General features: G+C 32.5%; 1 protein-coding gene across 11 annotated transcripts in view; it reads left to right on the forward strand.

Moving 5' to 3' along the window:
- Window positions 1-23308, forward strand: part of by (focal adhesion protein tensin) — a 449419-nt gene that overhangs the window by 165129 nt on the left and 260982 nt on the right. For all 11 annotated transcript variants that reach the window (XM_076414748.1, XM_076414751.1, XM_076414757.1 and 8 more), the window contains exon 2: window positions 22943-23066. In XM_076414748.1, the coding sequence (XP_076270863.1) occupies window positions 22943-23066 (124 nt within the window). The remainder of the gene's footprint in view (window positions 1-22942; window positions 23067-23308) is intronic.

Below are 23308 nucleotides of genomic sequence, written 5' to 3' on the forward strand. Positions count from 1 at the left end.
TAATGTACTACAGTATTGTATACCATAAAAAGGTCTACAAAAAAGTCCGCGATGGTATATGTTTATCTTTTAGGGATAACCCACATTAACCATTTTAATTGTTTACTTTTTACGTGAGAAAATGGCTTATTTACGAAGCTATTTTAAGCAATACTGCATTAATCCTTATCGAATTACGTACCTTAAATACAGTGTGCAATTAATATAGATCAATATGGTTCCTTACAGCATGTAAATTAAACAAATATTTTCGGAGATATTACAAATTTAAAATTTGCGTTTAAAAATGTGTAATGTAATAAAAATTGTATGAATTTAGATATTCCAAAGATAGCAGGAAATCTTCATAGTAAGTATAGGGGAAGAGGAATTGTTTTACTCCAGATTTAATGCGTGCAGGCCAAGGGCAGTAATGAATGAACCAAAAATACTGGATCGATTTTAATCATGTTTTCATTGAGTGACATAGGCATATATATTTTATGCCCGTGCAAAGTCGGAGCGGGCCGCTATGTTTTTATATACAACGTTCATATTTTTTCTGTAGTGTATTTAATTTAGTATCAGCATTGCACCCGTGCGAAGCCAGGGCGGGTCGCTAGTAAAATATATAATTGATAACATTATAGATTATTTAACAAAATAAAATGTACGTAAATAAGTACATTGAGGCGGATATTGGCATGCAGATGTTGTCTATCGCAAAATATACCGTATAGTCACACACTGAGTGGTCCTTGGCTACACAATATATATTCATAAGGTATCAAAAATTCTTAATGTAAACCGTATACCGCTTTCATGAATAAGCATCGCGTATTCTCCAGTAAATGAATGAAGACATTGAACAGCGAAAGCTCATTAAAAGGCCCTCTCCTTCGTGATACTACCGCTTCCGATGTTAATCCGATATCATCTTTATTAGTCGTTATGGTCTAATGCTTAATTTTGATCGATATTGCATTGAGACGCACACAAGCGGCGTTTGTTTTTCCTCTACTTATGTGTATGTCGATTCAATCATATGTCATGGTGAATCACAATATTTGCACATCTGTGTTTGCTATTGCAATAAGAATTTTAAGACGCATTTGACAAGGCTGTCGAATCATTTTAATATTTATATTACATAGCAAAATAATTTAATTTAAAAAAATACAGGAAGTGATCTGAATGAATTCATTTTGGGTCAGTTAGGACGACCTTTGAAAATTAATAACAGAGAATTAACTGTTTTTCTTTATTTATTCCACTCTTCCATGGTTATGTATGAGTTTAAGTATATTATATGAAGACCAATACTGTTACTACTAAATTTTTTAAATAGTCTTTGAAATTTAGCATTTACTGTTAATGCACCAAACAACACAAATAGTTATATTCGTTAAATAGTCAAATACTTCCATCAATATACAAGCAAGACAATTGCGAGATAAATATATTAGTATATCTTTTCCAAATTAACATTAAATTAGACTACTTAAGCTAAAGTTAAGAATAACATTTATATGATGCAAGTTCATGTTTTGTTGGCTTCAATCTTCTGATTTCCTCTGCGTCGGCCAGTAGCTGTCATTTAATAACCCTCTCTGATGTTTTAACGCGAAATATTGGATAACTTCATAGATTAAGTTGATTTCGAGGTCATTTTGCAGTTATTCCTTGGTTACGTAGCAATAAGTATGTAATTAGTTGAAAACATTTTGCAGCGCATCTGAAAGAGATCCTTATGAAAGTCTAAATAGGCGAGAAAATTATCCACTTCTAGACAGGGAGGGCAGACGATTCTTCTTATTTTTGAATTTTGTTAATTTTGTTCAGCATGAAATGTTCGCAGATGTTTTTTTTTTTATTTTAAAGCTGAGTATACATATTGTTGAAGGAGCTTTTTAGTTGTAGAGTTATTGTATTAAGCTATATAAATGTTTTAGTACGTGAGCTGGTGCAGATATTTTCGCACCTTAAACAGTATGAAGATACTCTATGCCGAAGATTACTTGCCTTTATTTTGGAAATTCCTAATTGTAAAAATTTATAGGCAAAGTAATAATGTAAGATTCACAAGTTTATATTATTTAAGAGCTTTTTCTTCTTCAGAAGTTTTACTTTCAATATACAGTTTACATTATTTAATATTTTACCAGAAACTTTTACAAATTAGTTAAAAATCAATCTAGTTATTTATATCCCAGAAGGGACTTAAGGAGGTATTCTAATTTTGAGGCATGAATTTTAAGTCATTTTTTACGTGAAATTAATAAAAGCAAACACTATTTTTACTGCATATTTTTTTTACTATTTACAGGCTGACAAAGTCACAGTTGAAACCTTCCGAGTAATCTAGAACTAAAAAAAAAAAAATAGAAAATTGTTAATCGAGATAAGTGCTGCTATCGTACAAAAGTTAAAACACTTTTTTGTCAAATAAGGACTCTTCGAAAATATTGATACAAATTCGACATTTTTTACCATTTCTTTTGACATTTCTCATTTTTTAAAACACAGTAAAAATTTGATTTTATTACAGTTTTACTTTGATACGATAGAAGCATGTACAGAGAAGACTTACAGCAATTCAAGCAAGCCGGTTCAGTAAGATCTGAGATATTATGACAGTCGTCTCGAAGGAAGCAGTTTCGAGAAAAACGCGTCTAAAGTTTCGTCTTTAAATGCTCCTTTATTAAAACAGCTATATCTTAAGAATTATTTGAAATTGTCGAACGTGGAAAAAGTGATGAATACAACGAGAAACATTTTAAAATCGAATCTTTTTAACATTTTATATAGATTGTAGATTTAAGTAGCATATTTGACCTAGAAAAAAAACGAATTAATGGCAATACTGTTTTCTCACGATGTCGAAAGACGAGACACATCACAAAAGCATTGTTCGACTTTCAGAGAATCGCATGTCATGTAAATTGTCCATTTTACGATATGCCCTCGAGATTTCGTGTCTTCTCCGTTGTCAGCAGGTACGAATTATATAACTTCAAAGCTTTCCACGGAAATATGCAAATACGTTCTGTTATATTGGACGATTGTCGAACACGCTGTGTGAAATACAGTTTGATTATGTATTATTAAAATTGATATTCATTATTGTTATTGATTTTGTTCAACAAGAAATCTGATTGCAAACTGTTGGTTTAAACAACGATTATAATTAAAATTAAATATACAGGTAATTGAAACTATTTTTAGGTCTATCTACTTGTTTATGATTCGTGTTAATTCTATATTTTGTGATTAATATTGATACAATTTACACATATATACATCTGTATTAAACTTATATTAACCAAAACGGACAATAGGGATATGATGGAACATCATTATCATCTAAAGTATCTAAAAGTGTTTTAGGCATTCCATGATTAGCCACTATATAAACTGTTATTCTGTTATTATTTTATGTAGAAAAATGTTAAAACCATCAATTTTAACAATTAGGTTATATTGTTTTAATTTTAATAGATATCGCTTCTTGGTATATGGTTCCTCAAAATGTTCCAGGTTATATGCAATAAACTCATTGGACTGTAAGAGGTGATATCTGACATTTCTGGTTTTAGAAACTATAATGTATTCAAGCACCTTCTGAAGACTAGGAAATGGACTGATATGTTTAACTTATTTGTTTATTAGATACTGGTGGACGATCCTCAATCCTCCATATATCCAGATATAGATGATTGACGGCTTGGTTGAGGCGACATGAAGGTCCTCCTGCTGCTTATGTGGGACTGCCTCTGGGCTTACCAATACACTAAACCGAAACCGCCTCACAGTTGACCCCTGTGGATCGCTAATGCTACTGCATTAAATTTGGGGATATGGCAGCCGTTATTGGGCAAGAGGACCCGGCGATTCTATTGATTCGCGAACCTGAGTTAACACACAACTGAATACTGTTGTATGGGGGCAAAAGTTATGACTGTAGCGACGGATGAGGTCGTTTCAGCCTGGAAAAGGGGGGAGCTTGGCGGTGACGCGGTGCTAAGCTCCCAGCATGTCAACCAGCTCACGAACAAGCGCATTTTCAGAAGAACTTGAGCTGAGTTGTTGTTGGAATGATTGAGATATGAGGTGCTTGATTTCTGGAGTGTCAGTTTCCTTATGAATTTGATTATTTCTGACAAACCATGTAGCGTTTAATATTCTCCTGAGGAGCTTATTTTGGAAAACTTGAAGCCGTTTGACCTGGTTGGGTGTAACAAACTTGAAGTAGACATTAGATCCGTAGAGGAGTACGGACCGAATTAACATGTTGTAAAATAAGCATTTGATGGAGATGGGAAATCTACTAGAAGGGCAGATCAGAGAAGATAGCAGGTTTGTTATCCCCGAACCTTTTTGGATTGCTTTCTGGATTTGGGAATGCCAACCGAACCGCCGGTCGAAGTGAGTGGCTCTAGTTCAGATAGACCTAAGTTGGTAAAAAGGAGAATTTAAAGCATAACAAAAGGAGATGTATATGATTGCTAATATATGTAATACTGGCTATGCTTAGCCTAGATTGTATGTCTTTCTATTTCAAATACGTATGACCTATATAGAACGCAATTTTTTGGACTCATGTTTTGCCAATAAGTCTCATAATTTAAAAAAACAATTGAATTGGGAATTTAAATCTTTTAATTATGTCATACCCATTAGAATCATTGGCATGTGAACGGTGGACTCATCACAATCTCTGTTTTTAACCACATATGAAAAACTTATCCTGTATCATATGTTAATGACGATATTACAAACAAAATTAATTCAAAAAAACTAATGATTGTTTAAATGCTTTATTTGCTCTAATAAAACATCGACGAACTTGCTTGTTGACGTTGAAAAGTTAAATATTTAATAAATATATTAAATATCGATATTCTAAAGTAGAGGAACTCATGTATAACCTATAAAAACCGCGAACTTTCTTCGACAAGTTAATTATAAACAATCCCTGGCAGCTCAAGGGTAATTAGAGTGGCGTTCATAAAATCAGTTCCATTGATATTATAGCGTTGGGCAACAAGTGGCTGCATACAATCTGCATAAAGCCGAAAGGCTTAGTCGGGCTTTGGTCTAGGTTGGCGTTAAATTCCAGTATTCTGTGGTAATTCCCAAATGATACAACAACGACTGAAATAGGGTATAATTCTGCACAATAGTTCGGGTTTTAAAATGTCATTTATTTTAACAATCATATTTTACTTAAGATAATCATAGTCATCAATGATATTAATTACCACACATAGATGCTTAATAATCGTATAATCAAAGTTAATCAAAACTTAACCAATGCACAGCAGACGCTCCATAACGTAAACACTCTGTTATGGAAACATTACGTTCATGAAAACACAAAATTCTTTCAGTCGCCAATTTCAACACAATAAAAATATTAAATACGATTAAGCCTTCAACAATTTTCAATCAAATCCTAGCACGATTATATTACAAAAAGCCTATATCAAATATTTGATTTCCTATACATCAAATGGTTCGATGGCTTTACTTCACCAGGTAAAGAGTTTTCAAGGGATTTAAGGGATTTTATTAAGTAGTATAAAGTTTTTGTAGAATAGTATGTGTGTGTTAATAGGTACAAACAATGCATGAACCCAAATGTTGTTACTGAAATCAGGTAAAGTAAAAGAAACTTAGCAGAGATCTTGTTTAACATTTTATAGGAGAACTTAATATGTTAAAGCACAGATTTTGTAAAATACTTGATAAAATATTTATAATATATAAATAAATAATTATTAGAATGAACTTCAAATTTACAATTTATGTATTTTATTTACCCAAATATTACAAGGTAATTTGATACACTTTTCAGAGTTACTAAAAGTTCAAAAAAAGAAAGAACGAATAAAATCAAATAGGTATTATCAAAAGTATATGATTAAAAACGCTTTTGTTACTATCTTATTACGAACTAAGTAAAGTAAAATGAATATTTTGGTAGCCCTGTCAAGTAGTGCATCTGTATCTTCAAATCATCATAATAAATTTTTTCAGTAGGCTTACCATCGATATAATTTTGATTTTTCTTAGCAAATATAGTGCACTTGATTTCAGTAATACCATTCTCACAGTAACCCAACTAGCGATTGTGCTATTATTGGGTACTTTTTTATTAATAATTATTAACAGCATTTAATTTTCTTGCCAAGTGTTATTCTAATAGTACTTTAACTTAGTGTTCTACAATATTATACCGTACCATACAGTTACATAGCACAGTCATTATCAAGGAATTGATACCATCATAAATCCCAGTTCAATTTTTTCGTTTATCTTTTCTCTCCGCTAATGGTTTAAAGCCAATTTTTCAGCTATGAAATGTATGATAAATACTCGAAAAAAAATCCAAGCGCCCTATAAAGTTCAAATGTCGAAATGCGAGTATGATGATTTGGAAACAGTAAATAACATTAATATTCGTAGCGATTTTGATTAAAATGACGAATTTTGAAATTTAGTGTTTTTATTTCTGGTAGAAACTTAGTAAAGCAACTTTTAATTTTAAGATAACTGTATTTTTAGTAATGTTTCCAAAGTAACAGGTCAATCGAAAAGTCCCCGGCCTATCATAGTAAAACAAATATTTTTGGTAAAATTAGTTTTTTTAGTCAACATAATTCCCTTCGAGAATCATACACTGATTATAGCGACCATCCAACTTTTCGATACGATTTTTATAGTCCTTTGCTTCAAAATAGACCTCAGTTTCGGCGATCACCTCTTCATTCGATGAAAATTTCTTCCTAGCGAGCATTCTTTTGAGATCTAAGAACAGTAAGTAGTCGCAGGGGGTCAGATCTGGAGAATACGATGGATGAGGAAGCAATTCGAAGTCCAATTCATGATTTTTTGCCATTGTTTTCACTGACTTGTGATAAGGTGCATTGTCTTGGTGAAGCAGCACTTTCTTTTTCTTCAAATGCGGCCGTTTTTCGGCGATTTCGTCCTTCAAACGGCTTCTCCTTCAGGCTTTCTCATTCCCAAATATTCGTGAATCATATGATGTACACTTTCAGTTGATATCTTTAGAGCGTCTGCAATTTCATTCAGTTTCAATTTACGGCCACTCAAAATTATTTTGTGGATTTTTTTAATGTTTTCATCGGTAACAACCTCTTTTGGGCTACCACTGCGTTCACCGTCTTCGGTGCTCATTTCACCACGTCTAAACTTAGCGTATCAATTCTTGATGGTCGATTTTCCTGGGGCAGTGTCCGGAAACTCGGCATCAAGCCAAGTTTTTGCCTCGACTGCATTTTTTCCCTTCAAAAAGCAATATTTTATCAACACGAGAAATTCATTTTTATCCACTTTTTTCCCAATAACAAAAGTTGCTTCACTCAAAATGCTATAATTCACAAACTAATGATCAACAGCTGTCAAATTTCATCCCCTTTTTGTGGTATAAGATGTTTTTACTGATCTTTCGACTACTTTCGACTGTTTTTAAATATATAATCATATTTTTTTAGAAGATTATGTTAAAAACGAACAGTAATCCGATGTTGTTTTTATACTAAAGTGAAAGCATAGAAATATGAAATATGTCATATCATTTAATTCCGCTGGAAAAAACTCGTCCTATTATTCTATACAAAGCTATCATTATTTTCCGCTAGCTAGCGTTTGATTGACTTCGTTCCATCAATAGAAAAACTAAGAAAGAAACCGCACGAACACAGTGGAAAAATAAGAATAATAGAGAAAGAAATTTCCGTTCTGGGAGTGAAGACTATTTTCGATTTGCGAAATTTATATATAGCCGAGCGAATTGGACGGCACGACCGCCGCTGTATTACCTCTTGCGCGAGAAAATGAGTTGTGCGAAGTGAAATTTGTCTTATTTAGTTGGAAACCGTTGAAATATGTGCGGGAACGCGATGTTCCCGATAAATCATTGTTTCTCAGGTTTGTCGGACTGATTCGATTTTACGTCTAATTTAAAGGATACGTTTCTATTGTAATAGGTTGGGGAAAAATTAATTTTGCTTGTTTTTAATTTTTTTTTGATATGCCTTGTACAGTCTTAATTTACAATTAATTTATTATTACTTTTCCTATGTACAAGACGAGTGCGAGAAAATACATCAATATGTATTCCTCAATTATAAAATTATAATAACGTATAGCTATAGTTTACACTAAAGGTGTACATTTTATGTAAGTTCGTATGGTTTTCTTCGCTTCAATTCCTGTCATCCTGCGCGCTGTCCAGCAGTTGTATTGCTTCCACGTTAGTATGATTTAGTAATCTTCTTTCATGTTTCAAGCCGAAATCTTGCATAACTTCGCAAATTCATTTGATTTCCAGGTTATCGTGCAGTTCTCCGTTGGTTATGTAGCGATAACCATTGGTAATCAATCGAAGAACCTTGTTTTGACAGCGTTGTATGACTAGTTGATTAGAATTTTCAGTTCAACCCCATATTTGCACCCCATAGGTCCAAATTGACTTTATAATTGTTTTATAGATTAACCTCTTTGATTTTAGATCAAGTTGAGAGTATCTTCCGACTAACCAGTTTAGTTGTTTTATTTTGGTTCTAATGTGTTTTGCTTTTTGTCTAGTATGTGTCTGTCTTTTTGTATATGTTTTTAAAAGTGTTTTTAAATGCAAATTTATGTGTGTAGACTTAAAATACTAATCAACAATGTTTATGCCGTTTTGTTCAGTTTTGTAGTAAAGCCACAGTTCCGCCAATGTAGAGCTATTTTCCCACTTAAGCAATGAGTGCAAAATGACTATATATAGGTATAAATTTATTATCAAGACAATGTATTTTAAAAAGATGAACTGCCTTATTCGCTTGATCTAACTCTTCCATGATTCTGTCCGTAAACTGAATAAACTACTTCAAGGATATCGTTTTAACTGAAATGATAATTTCGGTTTTAATAAAATTTAAATGGAAATGAAATTAAAAACTGTCTCTAATACTAGTAGAAAGCGTTCTCATAATCCAAGATCCAAGAAAGCTTACTTCAAAAAAAATGTACTTATACGATGCTTTTTAGTGTGCTTCAAACCATATGTTTTGTTTATTTATCCCTCGGTCCGAGAATTATATTATTTCTTAAACTTTCGTGACAATCCTTTTCGAGGATCGTTCATTACTTATATTTAATTTATAAACTCTCATATAGAACAATCATTAATGTACTTGATAATAAGATGATAATAAGGATTTTTTTCATAATGTATTGACATTATGTATTGTTTCAGAGATATTATAAAACATAATCAATAAGAACTTTTCATACGTCTTAACCATTACCATCCGCAATCAACGCAGGATTTCCATTAGCATTAACAATGAATCATATCGAATCGATGGCAAGACGTTGATCATAATTCATTTTTGGTGACTTCAAAAGGCTCGTCCCGATTATTACTTTTAATTTCTTTATGACCGCGAGAAGGACCTACCGCACATATATATCTCGGAACTCGTAATGTCATTTTTTATGCTTAGCAGGGCGTATATTTGTATCGGCATACATTAGTCGTTCTTAGACAATAATGGTGGCGTTTTACGTGCTAAGAGGTAGATAAATAACGGTTGAGTGGTGTGAAACATTCTGCATTATGGTAATGGGACCCAATCGACGGTTCAATGGTGTTTTTTCTATTCTCAGGGCGGCATTATCTAGGGAAATTGAATGTTCGCTGTTGGTTACATTGTTATTAATAATAGAAACGCATTGTTTTCACACACAACCAACTGATTGTTGTTTCTACACGTGTTAGTATAACAGGGAATGATTTCAACACATTTTCTCAACTTGTTAATATAATTTATGGGTATTAATTCCTTTCCACCATTTATACATGGCGATCCAAAAAACAATGAATTTTTTAAAATTAGAATTTAATTTAATTTGGTTGTTGTTACTAACTTTCCAGAAATTTCGCTTGAAATACAAGGTAGGGGTGTCGGCCGTTGAGAAAAATATCGATATTTCGAAATTATATTCAAAAAAATATAGGCCCCAATTATCGAAATTTAAAAAAAACTATTATCTCTTTCATCATTCTACAAATTAATTTTTAAAATGTGACGATAACCAATATACAACGGTAATTAATTTTGATCAAGTGGGCTGATGCTGGGACTGTATGAGTTTGTTAACTATATAGGGTGTACTTTACATAATGTGTTATAATGTAATTATACTTCTTCTAGCGATCCTCTAATTCATATATCGTCATTATTTTCACACCTTATTGGCAGAAAATTATTTATTGAGAAAAATTGATATAATATGAATTAATAACGAAGTTATCCATCTCTCTACAACTTTTCTTCATCTTTCTGCTAACAGGCATGGATCCATTTTCACACATCTACTGCAATTCTAAATCGTATGTGAGCCAAGTCAGATTATCTTGACTTGCAGAAGTGATATATCAGTAGGTGTTATGTACGCTGGTTGCGGCAGAATTTCCCATTCGACCTGCAATGGTATACACTGTCTTGCAACATGTGGCTAAACATTGTCATGCGAGAGGATGACTTTGTGTCTGCTACTTGATATTGCGGGTTTTTTCGCAACCATACGTTCAATGTATTTACATGGACTATAAGGCTTTATGGGTTCGAATATTTCATTTCTGTCTCGATATGGCTCTTATAGACCAACCCATGACTTATTGTACCTGCACGATTACAATAGGTCACAGAAAACTTTTGGAAGAAACTGTCTGAAGTTCTTTGAGAGTTTGAGCTAGGTTTTTGCTTAATAAGTCACTACAATTTTAATGCAATGCACTACTTTTTAAATTTTTTGGTTTTTAAATTGTTAAAACCAAAACGGACCATTAGGATATGCCGAATAAACATCACCAACCACCAAGTATTTGATGGACTTCGGCAGTAGATTTCTTCAAATGCAACAAGTACAATAAATATCTAAATGCAATTATGGGCCTTCTACGATTAGTGTTTGTATACGGTACATATTTTAATGTAGTCCACTGAATTCAGATATTTAAAATTACCAAAATTAGTAGATATCTTAACTTCACCATTATAAAAGAAGGAAAAAAGTCGTTTTTTTTTAATTTTTCTCGTTTCTTAGGAAAAAAATGTAAAAACCATTGTAACCAGTTGTATGATCTACAAGTTTAGCTATTTTTTAGAAAAACTTACCGTTGAATAAATTTTTTCTTTTTTTATAATGGCCAACCCAAGGTATTTACCAGGTCCGAAGTTCGGATGTGTCGGAGAAATCTCAAAATCATCGAATTTCACCAATTTGTTAATTTCCTTAACATATTTTACCTAAATACTTCTCATTTTCAACAGTTCATATTCTTGCTCAAAATACATGCAACCACTTAATAAATACATATAGTCTACTCAGAGTTAATTTATACATATACCATCTAACTTTATGACGCCAAAACGTCGCAAGGTTACCGCATCAACTCTGAATTTTAGTTCGGTTGGACTTTGACATACAAAAAAATTCTAATAATATTTTAACATTATGGTAATTGCGGTAGGCAGTACATTAAACATCTTGATGACGCATGTACAAAAAAACTTTGACTATAAAAACGATAAGATGTATTTGAACCAAAAATATATTTCTTTAATTTTCGTAAATCTACTAAACATAGACACAAACGACATCCGTTCAAGGGCTACGCCGAAAAGGAGGCCCCCAACAGGTACCGACGTCCTAATCCTTCCGGACGATAAATCCTTAATCACGATTAATCACAGGATGTGCGACAGAAGGACTGCCCCCCCGGGATCAACGAAATTGGTCCGTTATTACGTACGTAGACAATACGGTATGGAAATAAAGCGGCCCCGTAATCTGTTTCACTTAATTTATTTATCGTTTCGTTTCTTTTTTTTTTCGGCGGAGGTTTAATCTAAGGGGGCCGAGAAACAATTCATGCCGTGACAGTTATTTGGTTATGCGTGATTTAGCACCTTTTAGGATCGAAATCGGCGCTTTTGTTCCTCAAATAGATGTTATTTAGTACTGTGACTGTGAAGGTAAATAAATGATAGCTGTTAAGTTAAAGGTCACACGGTTTATTATTGAAATGGTTGTTAAGATTTCTGATAGATGTTTAATGTTGTAAGGCAGAGAGAGAGAAGACACCAACTCGAATGGCAATATAAGAAAATATGTTGATTATTTGGAAGTAGCTCCCCACACATGCTATTTTTGTAAAATATATTTTAAAGTCTCCTTTTACCAACTTATCTGGACTGGACCTACAGTTTAACGTGGACTCTGGATCACGGTCTTCGCGATTAAGCCTACAGTCGATAGCGAGCGAGTGTCTTACCCAGCCTGGTAACTGGCGAGACTGGGATCATTTTCCTGTCGGATTTTGCGCTCTTGCATAAGAACAATCACAAACATGAATTTACAACCATACCCCAGCAGGATTCGAACCCTCGACTATCGCAATAGCAGAAGGACCGTCCTGTCGGCTTTACCACTTCGCCAACTAATCCGGCGCCAGTCATGCTATTTATAATTTAATTGTTTCTTACTTAGGTTACTTTTCTTTGTTTATATTATTCCACTTATTGTAATGAAATTTGTTAGAGGATATATTATTTTAATATTTCTTTATTATTATTATTATTTTTTTATTAATCCGTTAGAACGTCAAAAATCTACCCCTAGGCAATAAGTATTATTGTGTGATTTCCGTTATATAGTATAACCATCCTTACATACAGAAGATCACTTTAGATTTTTTTGAGTCTGTGTCCTGATCTGTTGGTATCCAAAAGCTACAATACTTCAATATTCTCATGAGAATGGAGTCTTTCCTCATGCCCCCTTGAAATTCTCTTAATTTCTTGACTGACTGTGGGTATCTTAAGGTCTCTCAGGCCTGCAGTATTTGGGTGCACCCACGATACCTCTTAGGACTTTGTTCTAAAAAATTTGTATTTTGCTAATGTTACTCTTTGCAAAACATCCCCATAATTGAACTTCGTATGTCCATATAGGTTTCAGTATATGTTTATATAATAGAAATTTATTATGTACTGATAATTGTGATTTTTTTAATGGTAGCCAATTATTTAATTTAGTCTTTCTTCTTAAAGTAGACATCAGCGAATATATCTTCTAATGAATTTCAAATGGCCTTGATATATATGTCCGCTGCACTTTTTCCACGACATAAGGCCATTTTCCACGATAATATATCGGTGCTATGCAACTAGGGTGTCTAATTTATGAGGTAGACCCTAACTAGCCACCACAAATCTATTCACCGACTGTCGTTCGCTTTTATCCGGTCTGCATACGACTTTCTGACCCGTCGCTCTTGCCACATGGTGCCGGCAAGTCCAAACCACTGGAATTCCTTTAAATTTATCGGCCGGTTATCTATTTTCGGACTATAAAACGAATATAAAAGCGGCAGAGTGCACTTGAATGAATCACTGCCGGTAATTTAGCTTTTAGCGTCTTTGTTGTTGGCCTGCATCTTGTACTCTGGGGCTATAAATAATTGACGCATCAAAGAGGTGAATTGGAAGCTCAGCCTCGTTTAGTTTATTGTTGATTTCGACTTTTAATGGCTAAACCAATTATGTTCAATGTTATATAGATTCGGCGTAGAAAGATTCTATCATTCTTACACTTTCAACGGACATTTAAAAACATATAATTAGTTTATTTGACATGACTTGATGTGTAAAATAGATCATATCTAAGTAAAGAAGTTATAGTCATTATCTAATTCAATAGCTAAGGCAGTAGTCGTAGTACATTTTAATATATAGGCATATAATTTAACTTTATTCGAGTTTTGTTTTATTCAAAAGAAATTGATGAACTTGGTCTATAATATTCGATTTCGTTGCTAAAGTTTGAACTGATATTACTGGAAACTGAACGCGAAATGAATAATGATGTTTGCTTTTGTTGTTTGTGTGTTTGATCTTACTGTATTCTTCAGACCTTACTCCTTCTGATCACTATTTATTCCAACAAATGAGTCATGAGCTGCCTGAGCGCTTCAGTTCTTATGGAGATACCAAAAAAATTCGTCGTTTCGTGGATAGCCTCAAAATATATACCGTTCTTTCGATATGAATTCTGTAAATTGCCTAAAAGATGGGAAAATGCAGCGGTTGTCAATGGACAATATTTTGTGTTAAAAAAAATCAAACTTAAAAACTAATTTATAGGCCAAATAAATAATTTTTTAAAAATATGTTTTAAAGACTGTCAAATTTCGAAATTGGTGGCTTGGTTGGCGCAGTGGTAAAGACGACAGGACGGTGCACCTACTGTTGCGATAGTCGCGAGTTTGAATATTGCTGGGACATGGTCGTGAATTAATATTTGTGATTGTCTTAGGTAAGAGTGTAAAATCCGACAACCCACATTAAACTATAGGTCCATTATATATATATATATATATAATAAGCTTGATTAACAAACTGTATCATAACTGTGTTTATCTGTAAATATCTACTTGAAACCTTATAAATAGCCAATATTTCAGGAAAACTCTGTATTTATGTATGAAACATCATATGTAATTAATCGAAAATAATAATAGAAATGCATTCATACTTTATACGTATAAACTTGATTACTACTTGAAATGCAGAACTAAGTTATAGTCCCCTGTACACCTTAACATAACAAATAAGTTAACCCCGTTCTGTTCCTGTTTGAGGTCGTCGCAGGATATGTACAGGAAGCCGAAACACCTATATTAGAATATTAAGTTAACGCTATAGCAGCTTCGTGCATTCCCCGTCCAATAAATCTTTCAGTCTGTCCTCTTCGATACTTCCTAGACAAGTGGTCGTGGGCAGAGCGGGCAGCTCTACATTATCTTCAGTCGGTATTTGAAACACGGCCTTTATATTCGAGGAAGTTGTCTTTTTTTCACCGGTCGCATTCCGGGGACTTAAGTCAAATTAAATCGCGTCTATTTTTATGGGACGTAGTTTATGTCCACAATTATCTGAAAATTGCCAATTATATATGAATTATGTCTTTACCTAAGTAGTATCCGCATATGTTACACTCAAAGCTTGGCAAAATCCAGACCTTGTTTTAATTAAAATACAAATTACCAAATACTGTCGGGTATGTGTTTAAAGTACGAAATACAAATTATGTTTAAATCATCGGTCGTCAGTCCGATTTTATTTTCGGAATTACATAATTTTCAAAAATAATGAAAAATGTATTTGTTCAAATTATTGACCATTTAATTCTATACATCATGTCCATATTTTAGGCAATTTATGGATGCCAACCCAAAAAAATTATTATAGAGCGAAACATTCATCGAGTCATTTTCTAACTTCTTCGAAATTGGCGAAGGGCTTCTCTGCAAACGTGTGCCCCTTTGATGCGAGAAGTCGGACGGGGCAAGGTCTGGAAAATACGGCGAGTGCTATAATATGTCCCAACCAAGTATTTTCAACACTTCTTTGACCGGTTTTGCTTTTGCTTGCAGTCATGGTGCTATAAAATCACTTTATGGTGTCTTCGGATACATTCTGGACGTTTTTCGATCTATGCATGATTCATATTGATTATTTATTGTCGATAGAAATCATTATTAACTGTTTCAAAAGGTTTCAACAGCGACCAAAATGATTTGACCTTGGAGTGGATCCGCCGCCTTCGCCAGGCAATAACCATGATTTTTTTGCGCTCAAAATAAATCCACTTTTCATCAACCGTCACTATACGATACAGATATGACTTCCGATCATACATTTGGAGTAGTATTTCACAGATGATTTTTCGATTTTCTATTTCAGTGTCACTTAATTGATATGGCACCCATCTTCCTATCTTTTGGATATTCCCCATTGCTCGTAATCGGTCGCTAATCATTTCTTGGGCCGCATTTGATGCTTCTGACAAATACTTTTGAGTTTGGGTTGGATATTCATCCAATAACTCTTGCAATTTCGCCTGTGCAAACTTTTTCGTCTACCAGAATCAGAAAGTTCTTTGTCTTGCACATAAAAATCACCACTTTTTTTGCAAATGATGACCTTCAGCAACTTTTTTCTTTTGAATAAATAAAAAAATTAGACGCGCACGTTTTCAGACACGAAACTTACATTTTCAAAAAGGTATACTTTTATGACAGTGTTACTTTTGCAAAATATAACATATATAGGTTTGAAGATTGATGTCAGTAGAATAAAATGACATATGTGCTGATGAAAAAAGATTGTTGCCAAACTCAGCAAGATCTCTTACCGGCTCATTAGATTTTACAAACTTTGGGATTAGTTCCAAAAGTAGAAAATTGGGTAGCATATGATTTAAAATGATGTTCCTAGAGAGTCCTAGCGACGTTGAACAGAGTTTTTCACATATTGATAGCTGCCCCAGAGGCAAAAAGATAGGTGTTTAGGCATCGAATAGTTACTGAATACGAAAAAAGGAGTCACTATATCAACCACAAGCGCAAAAATCGCATTTACAATGAATATGTGTCCAACTAGGATAAAATGAAGTTCAATCTATTTATTTCAGCCGGGCATCATACTTCACCAAACTCCGTCACTGTTGGAGCCCGGCTTCGAACTATATCATGAATAGTACTAAAAGCCTCAACATCTGTAATAGTGAATGTATCGCTAGAATCAAGAATTTTGTACGATAATATTGAAGAAGAGAAACATTTTTAAAGATGTTTTGTATAGTTGTATCCAGTACTTATTTGAAACATAGTAGAAATACGATGTAAGGGTATAAAAAATCAAAGTTTGATTATTTTTTAATATTTAGTGAGTTTCTTATGTATTCTTTGAAGTCGGTTCAATTTTTTTGTTAAAAATATTTTATATAAGTGACATACGTCTAAAAATTATTGCACTAAATGCATACTCTTAATATAAAAGGAAATAAATTGTTGAAGTTGACTATAAAATTAACTTAATATAAAACACTTTAAAAAGGCCAAACTTTTCAAACAATTTTTACAGCTTCTGCTAAAATGTAAGCGAAATGAAGTCGGCGAAACAGATTGCCCGCAATTTGTACTCACATTATGAGGTAAATGCAAGTAGTTTGTAATTTTATACACTTATTTTCGTTATATAGCCTGGAAGCTTGAAAGGCTTCCTGTTTTGAATTACAAATAACCAGGTATCTATTTTGATTTACTCTTTTATTTTACGAGGAAATTGCCCCTGCTACATGATTCTAAGGTAACAGTATACTTCTATATTCTTTTTGTCCTTTTTCTCTTTCCATTTTTCCGTTTTAAGATCTCGACGCAATTTTCCGCATAAAATAGTTCTTGTTTTATCACTTAAAGCTATATGTGAGACGAAGTACATGTAGGCATATAATTTAGCAACAAAAAAACTTTGCGGTTAGGTATTTAGTTTGGATGTCGGTATATTAATTAAGACTCTAGCTACATTAATTCAATGTTATGATTATGTAATATTTCTGTACAATTCGAATCATGAGGTATTGCTTCAATAATATCAAATTTCAGTTATCTTATATCAAAATAATTTAGAAATTAGAAAAAATGTAATATTGTTATTGTTGTCTTTCTTGAATGAGTGTATATACTATTAAATGACAATATATAAGCTCTAAACTGAAGAATAACAACGCACACACCCACGAAATACACGGATTTTATAATATCGCCCTGTAATAGAAAAAACATTTTTTGTTCGTGTACAATTCATCTTTAACAAGGCAACAACGAAGGGCAAAGACTTTTCATAACAATGGCGAGCGATGAGTACCTACACTGATACCCAGGGCAGTTTGTGAAGCAATATTAATTAAATAGGATCTTTCATAATAGCTTGTATTCATAACGTACGACAAAAAGATGTATATTGTGATCAGACTCACGACATTGATGTCGGCGAACAAGCGCTTCAAGAAATTAAGGGTTTCCTGAGCTGTTTTATCTTTATAAGCTTAATTGGAAGACGTTCTGATACGACTGCTTTATTGGTTATTACAAATATAAAGATCATGTAAAATTTTAAATATATTGTTAAAAATATATTACTATTAACATTCTATATTCGATATATTATATCGAAATTATTGTATTGCTATTGTTATGTTATATATATATATATATATATATATATATATATATATATACACTTCTTAAGTTACAGGTAAGTAGTAATAATTATACATTATAAACCTTCGTGAGGTTTGTTTCGTTTTAATCTTCTGGTATCCTGCTTGTTGTCTAGCTCTATTGCTTTCATATTGGTGTGATTTAGTGACCTTTTGTTATGTCTTAATGTGACATCTTGGATACAACTTACTGTCCTTATCTAGGACTGATAAATTAACCTGTTTGATCTTAGATAGTGTTGGGAGTATCTTCCCGTCAAGAAATACAGTTATTTGACTTTAAATCTGATCTACTCAGATTTTTAACTAAAATGATGTCCCGTCAAGTGATATTTACAATCAGGTTTATGACATTTCGCCACTACGCAACATTCACATGGGCAGATTTCAAGCTATTAAGTTGCACTTTCCAGTGTCTAGTACATTAGTTAACCTTGTTAAATACCTCTTATATATTTTTTATCATTCTAGGCAGAGATATATGTTTTCGCTGTAATTACTGAGTCGTCGGCTGTTCCATGTTCTGTTTTTTTAGTTGTTGGAATACGAGTACTAGCGGTATAGACAAAATACGGGAATGTTCTGAAGACACTACCCTGATGATTGTCAAAATTAAAGAGCAAATTAAATAAATCCAATTAATTAATATCCTTTAATTTGTGAATAAGGCTAAAGGATGCTAAAACTAAATTATTTAATAATGTTGTAATCCATCGAATATCAGTAGCACAATTTAGCTTAATACCTACCTAAACCTATTTATCTATTTACAAAAATATTTCAACTACTTCTGATCAATTTGAACTCGGTGCCGAACCCAAACAATACAAAAATAATAATATAATTTTGTGACATATACAAAGAATTAACTTACCAACAAAACAAATCTAAATTAATCTAACTGTTTGGGTTCGGTAGTGGGTAAATAGATAAATAGGTTTAGGTAGATATTAGCTAAATTGTATGTATATAGTAGAATATAAAATACGTGTAGTAGATAAGTTAAATAAGGTTTTTGATTATGTTTATTTAGTTATTACAACGATTATTATATACATATTCTATTTTAAAATGTTATCGTTAAAACTATATTTGTTTTTTTTTACAATGGAGAGCTTGAAAGATGTTGAATAAAACTTTTTTTGAAACACGGGTTAACATGAATGCCATATTTTATACATAATAATATTTATATATATGTTTTATTTTTCTCATTTGCTTAAATATTATTTTAGCGTAGCAATTTTATCCAGTACTGTGTAAAAACGACATTAGATATGGATCTGAAATGCAAATGAAAGCAAAACGTTTAAACACGGACGGTTTTTGTGATGCAAATTGGCCCATTTTAAAGCAAATGGCTTTGTGCCGTTTTGCATGACGAATTTTTAAAATATTCGCTTTTAAAATAAAGCCGGAGGTTCATTTGGTATTTTTTTTCTCTAATAATTTCATTCACGTTCTAGGAATTGTTCGGCAGAAGGCAAATGTATAGGATGTTGCTTGAAAGAATGGCCTAAAGAAAAAGTAATTTCGTTTTTCTTCGTTTTTTTTAAAGCTATTTTGTTCATATACGTTTGAAACACTAACACAATATTTCTGGTTGGTATTCTGAACGCTCTTTTGAAATATTTTTTACATCTTTAAGGGAGTTTTATTTTTAGTTCAATTTGTTAAAATATATGTCGAACATTATTGAAATCTTTGAAGGAGATTCTTTTGAGAGGTTTCCTCAAGTTTATTATTGTTTACGTTTAAAAACGATTTCCGCACTAGAGCAGAATCCTTTGGAAAATAGTTAATTTTATTTGAAATTTCATATCCTGAAAAACTATAATGATGTTTTTGCATTTGAACAAATAATACTACAAGATTAACATAATTACAATAGATTTCCTTAGAATTAGATGAAAAAATAGAAAAAATAAAATATTTTTAACAAAAAAATTGAACCGACTTCAAAATACAAAGAAATCTGTAATACCTTCACTTCCGTCCTTCTAGTAACTTAAAGGCATAGTTACGGATGTACCAATTCCGGTTCTAAATTTCGGTGTTTTGTAGTGTATATACCGTTGTATCGTTTTAGTGTTATATATGTACTCAATAGATTACACAATTATTTTTTTAAGTACTACAATGGTTAACAAGTAAAAGTACAGCCTGTATATGGAAAAATAGGAATAACGAAATAATGATTGAAAATAAGGAATGTTTCAAATGTTCCTATCAAACTAAAATGTCGCTACCCTGTTGGGATTGGAACCTTCGAGCTTCGCGCGTGAACTTAATGTTCTAAAAAAGCAAACTGAATGGCTTTTACACTGAAGTACTTTCGATTTTTCATCACATCAGTTCAGCAATAATATTACTCCTAAATATCTGATTATTTTAGATTAAAATATATGTGAAAGCATTTTACGTGCTTTTGAAGCCATTTGAGATTTTCCCTCGATTTCCCCCTTTCCCCCCATCAGATCCTGTCTTATTTCCAATTCCAAGGACCACCTTGGAAGTGCACTCTTTCGAATAAAAAACCTTTTGTTACTTTTCAAACTTTCAAAAGTAATTCAATTTTTCAAAAGTTTTTTTAAAACTTTTTTCTTTTTTCAAAAAACAACAACAAACACATTATTACAAACACAGTTTAAGAAAAACCGAAAGTATTTTATCTGCAATTCAATGTTCGATTGGAGCGTTACTGTTTTTAGTTAATTACTACATCCTTATAAAAGTGGAATGTGCTTTAAAAACTTATATCTTACTTGTTTGTTGGTTAATTTAATTAAGCATCACCAATTAAATATACCAATTCCGATAAATTAATTTTCTAAAATCTATTTCAGCGAGAAAACGGATGAGTGAAATGTAATTAGAACATCAAAGGATATTAAATAGGTTTTAAGCGATGTTGGTGGCGTCAGGAAAAGTATTCCCTTCGTTATTTCCCGCTGAATTCAGCTAGCAAACCTGAAAGTTTGCCAGAGGCAAGTTGTAATTGGAGGATTAAACGTGAGGAATTTCGTAGAAAAATGGAGACTATCCAGGCTAAATTAGTGTATGACGACTGCAAACTTTAGTTTGACCTATATAACGTATAATTAATTAACAAGAACTTACAGTACTGATCATACACGAAAAAACATAATTTTTGTCATTAAAAATATTAAAATAAGTTAATTACGAAAGTCGTAGTGAAATTATTATCAACTCTTCTGCGAAGAAGCTGGCCTTACAGCTATTTGATTACGTATTTGAATAGTTTAAATAAAGATTCAGATTTTGTATGCTTGTGCTAGCAAATTTTCGAAATCTATCAATGAATTCACTTAAAGCCTGCACAGAGCACTAAAATTTTAGCAGAAGTGTGTTTTAATTTTGTCATACGACGTGGTGAAAAAATCCCGCTACCATTTTGATTGCGTATAACTTTGTTCAAAGAAAAGATAAGTAAGTTTGGTTCTCATGAAAAGTGTATTTGGTATTTATACTTTTTTTCGTTATAATTGAAAAATTATATCGGCTAAATGCTGACCGCGATTCGCTATGCGACTTTAAGGCATTTTTCATGACATCCTGCAACATCTGAGGCTGAATTTCTTTAATCTCGTGATGAATATTGTCTTTAAGATGTTCAATCGTTTGGAGCTTACTCACATAAACTTTTGATTTTAAAAAACCCCATAAGAAAAAGTCTGGTGCTATTAAATCCGGTGATCTGGCTGGCCATGAATTGTTGAAGGAGCTGTGTGTGCTGTGGCCCCATCTTCAGGCACAAGAAAATCATATCTTGGTACCGTTCAGCAGGAACACAACGCAGTAACAGCAACACATTCGTCATTAAAAAAAAGGGACCAATGATATTTTCTCATCATACAGTTGTTTTTAGTGGATGCAATGAAGTTTCATAAATTAATTAAGGATTCTGTGTTCCCTAAAACCGACTATTCATTCTGTTTATTGGCATAGCCACTGAGAAGAAAATGGCCACCATCGTTCATTATCAATTTAGACGAAAAATCTTCAATTTCACCATAGAGCCATACAACCTCTCGGTAGCAATTTTTGGACTAACTGAATTTTGTATTGGAACATTTTCAAATCAGTTTTCAAAATTCGCCTTAAAGTGCGTCCAGAAATGTGTAAATGGGAACCACCTCTCGAAATTGATGTTTCTGGAGACTCTGCAACACTATCGCACATCAGAGCCATATTTTCAGCGTTACGAGACGTCCGTTGTCATCTAAAACGAGGCCTCTTTGCTTGTACTGTCGAAAATTCGCATGTTAACGATAAATTGTGATTTTCTGAGGCACTGGACGATTAGGATATTTTTGAGGCAATTTCCACTGAATCGAGTCAGATAACCAAGATCAAATCAAAATAGTAGCGGGACTTTCACCCCACCTGTTAATTACTGCCATGGAAAGAATTATCATATATCTTTTGTGACAAAACTGTGATAAACTATGATTTCAATTTAATATGATTCGCGCTTGCATATATTTTCGTGCTTAGATCACTACAACAAACAAAAATAAAACATGAATATTTGATCAAAAATAATTCATTCATCATAATGTTAATTACTCTTCTACTAATCAATATCAGATTTAGCCACAACTAGATTCTCATATAAAGAATAACCTAAAAACCTATGATATATTTTAATAATATTCTCTATTGTTATTACTAAGGTTGATTAATCCTTGTACAACTGAATAAATACTTCAACCGAGACTTTCCCTTGTAAATTTAAATTTTCAAGAACGATAAGCATCAGTAACTCACGCTAATGTCTTCTTCTTATTTTCAGAACGATGACAATGGTATTGTAGCCCAAGGACCCAGTCATGCTTTTAGATGTAAAACGTTCAAGAAACCTAGGCCATGTCACCTTTGTCATCAACCAATCATCAATGAAGGGTCGTGCTGTAGAGGTCAGTCCATTTTTACTGTTATCGCTCTTAATCGCAACAATTAGTAGTTTATTTATGTTTTATTCGTGTATAGTTATTAGTTATTAATATTAAAATACAAAAGTAAACGTAAATAAATTACAAAAGTAGTATTAATTAAGGAAAAATATTTTAGTGATTTACCTTATATGGATAGTTCTGAAATATATTATATACAATTGCCACATAATATAAGTTATGCAAAGTAAATATAGTCTATTCAA

This window comes from Rhynchophorus ferrugineus, unplaced genomic scaffold (genome assembly GCF_030347505.1).
Source record: "Rhynchophorus ferrugineus isolate W39M unplaced genomic scaffold, kcgeb_rfMv2 rfM9, whole genome shotgun sequence".
In the NCBI taxonomy this organism is placed as follows: domain Eukaryota; kingdom Metazoa; phylum Arthropoda; class Insecta; order Coleoptera; family Curculionidae; genus Rhynchophorus; species Rhynchophorus ferrugineus.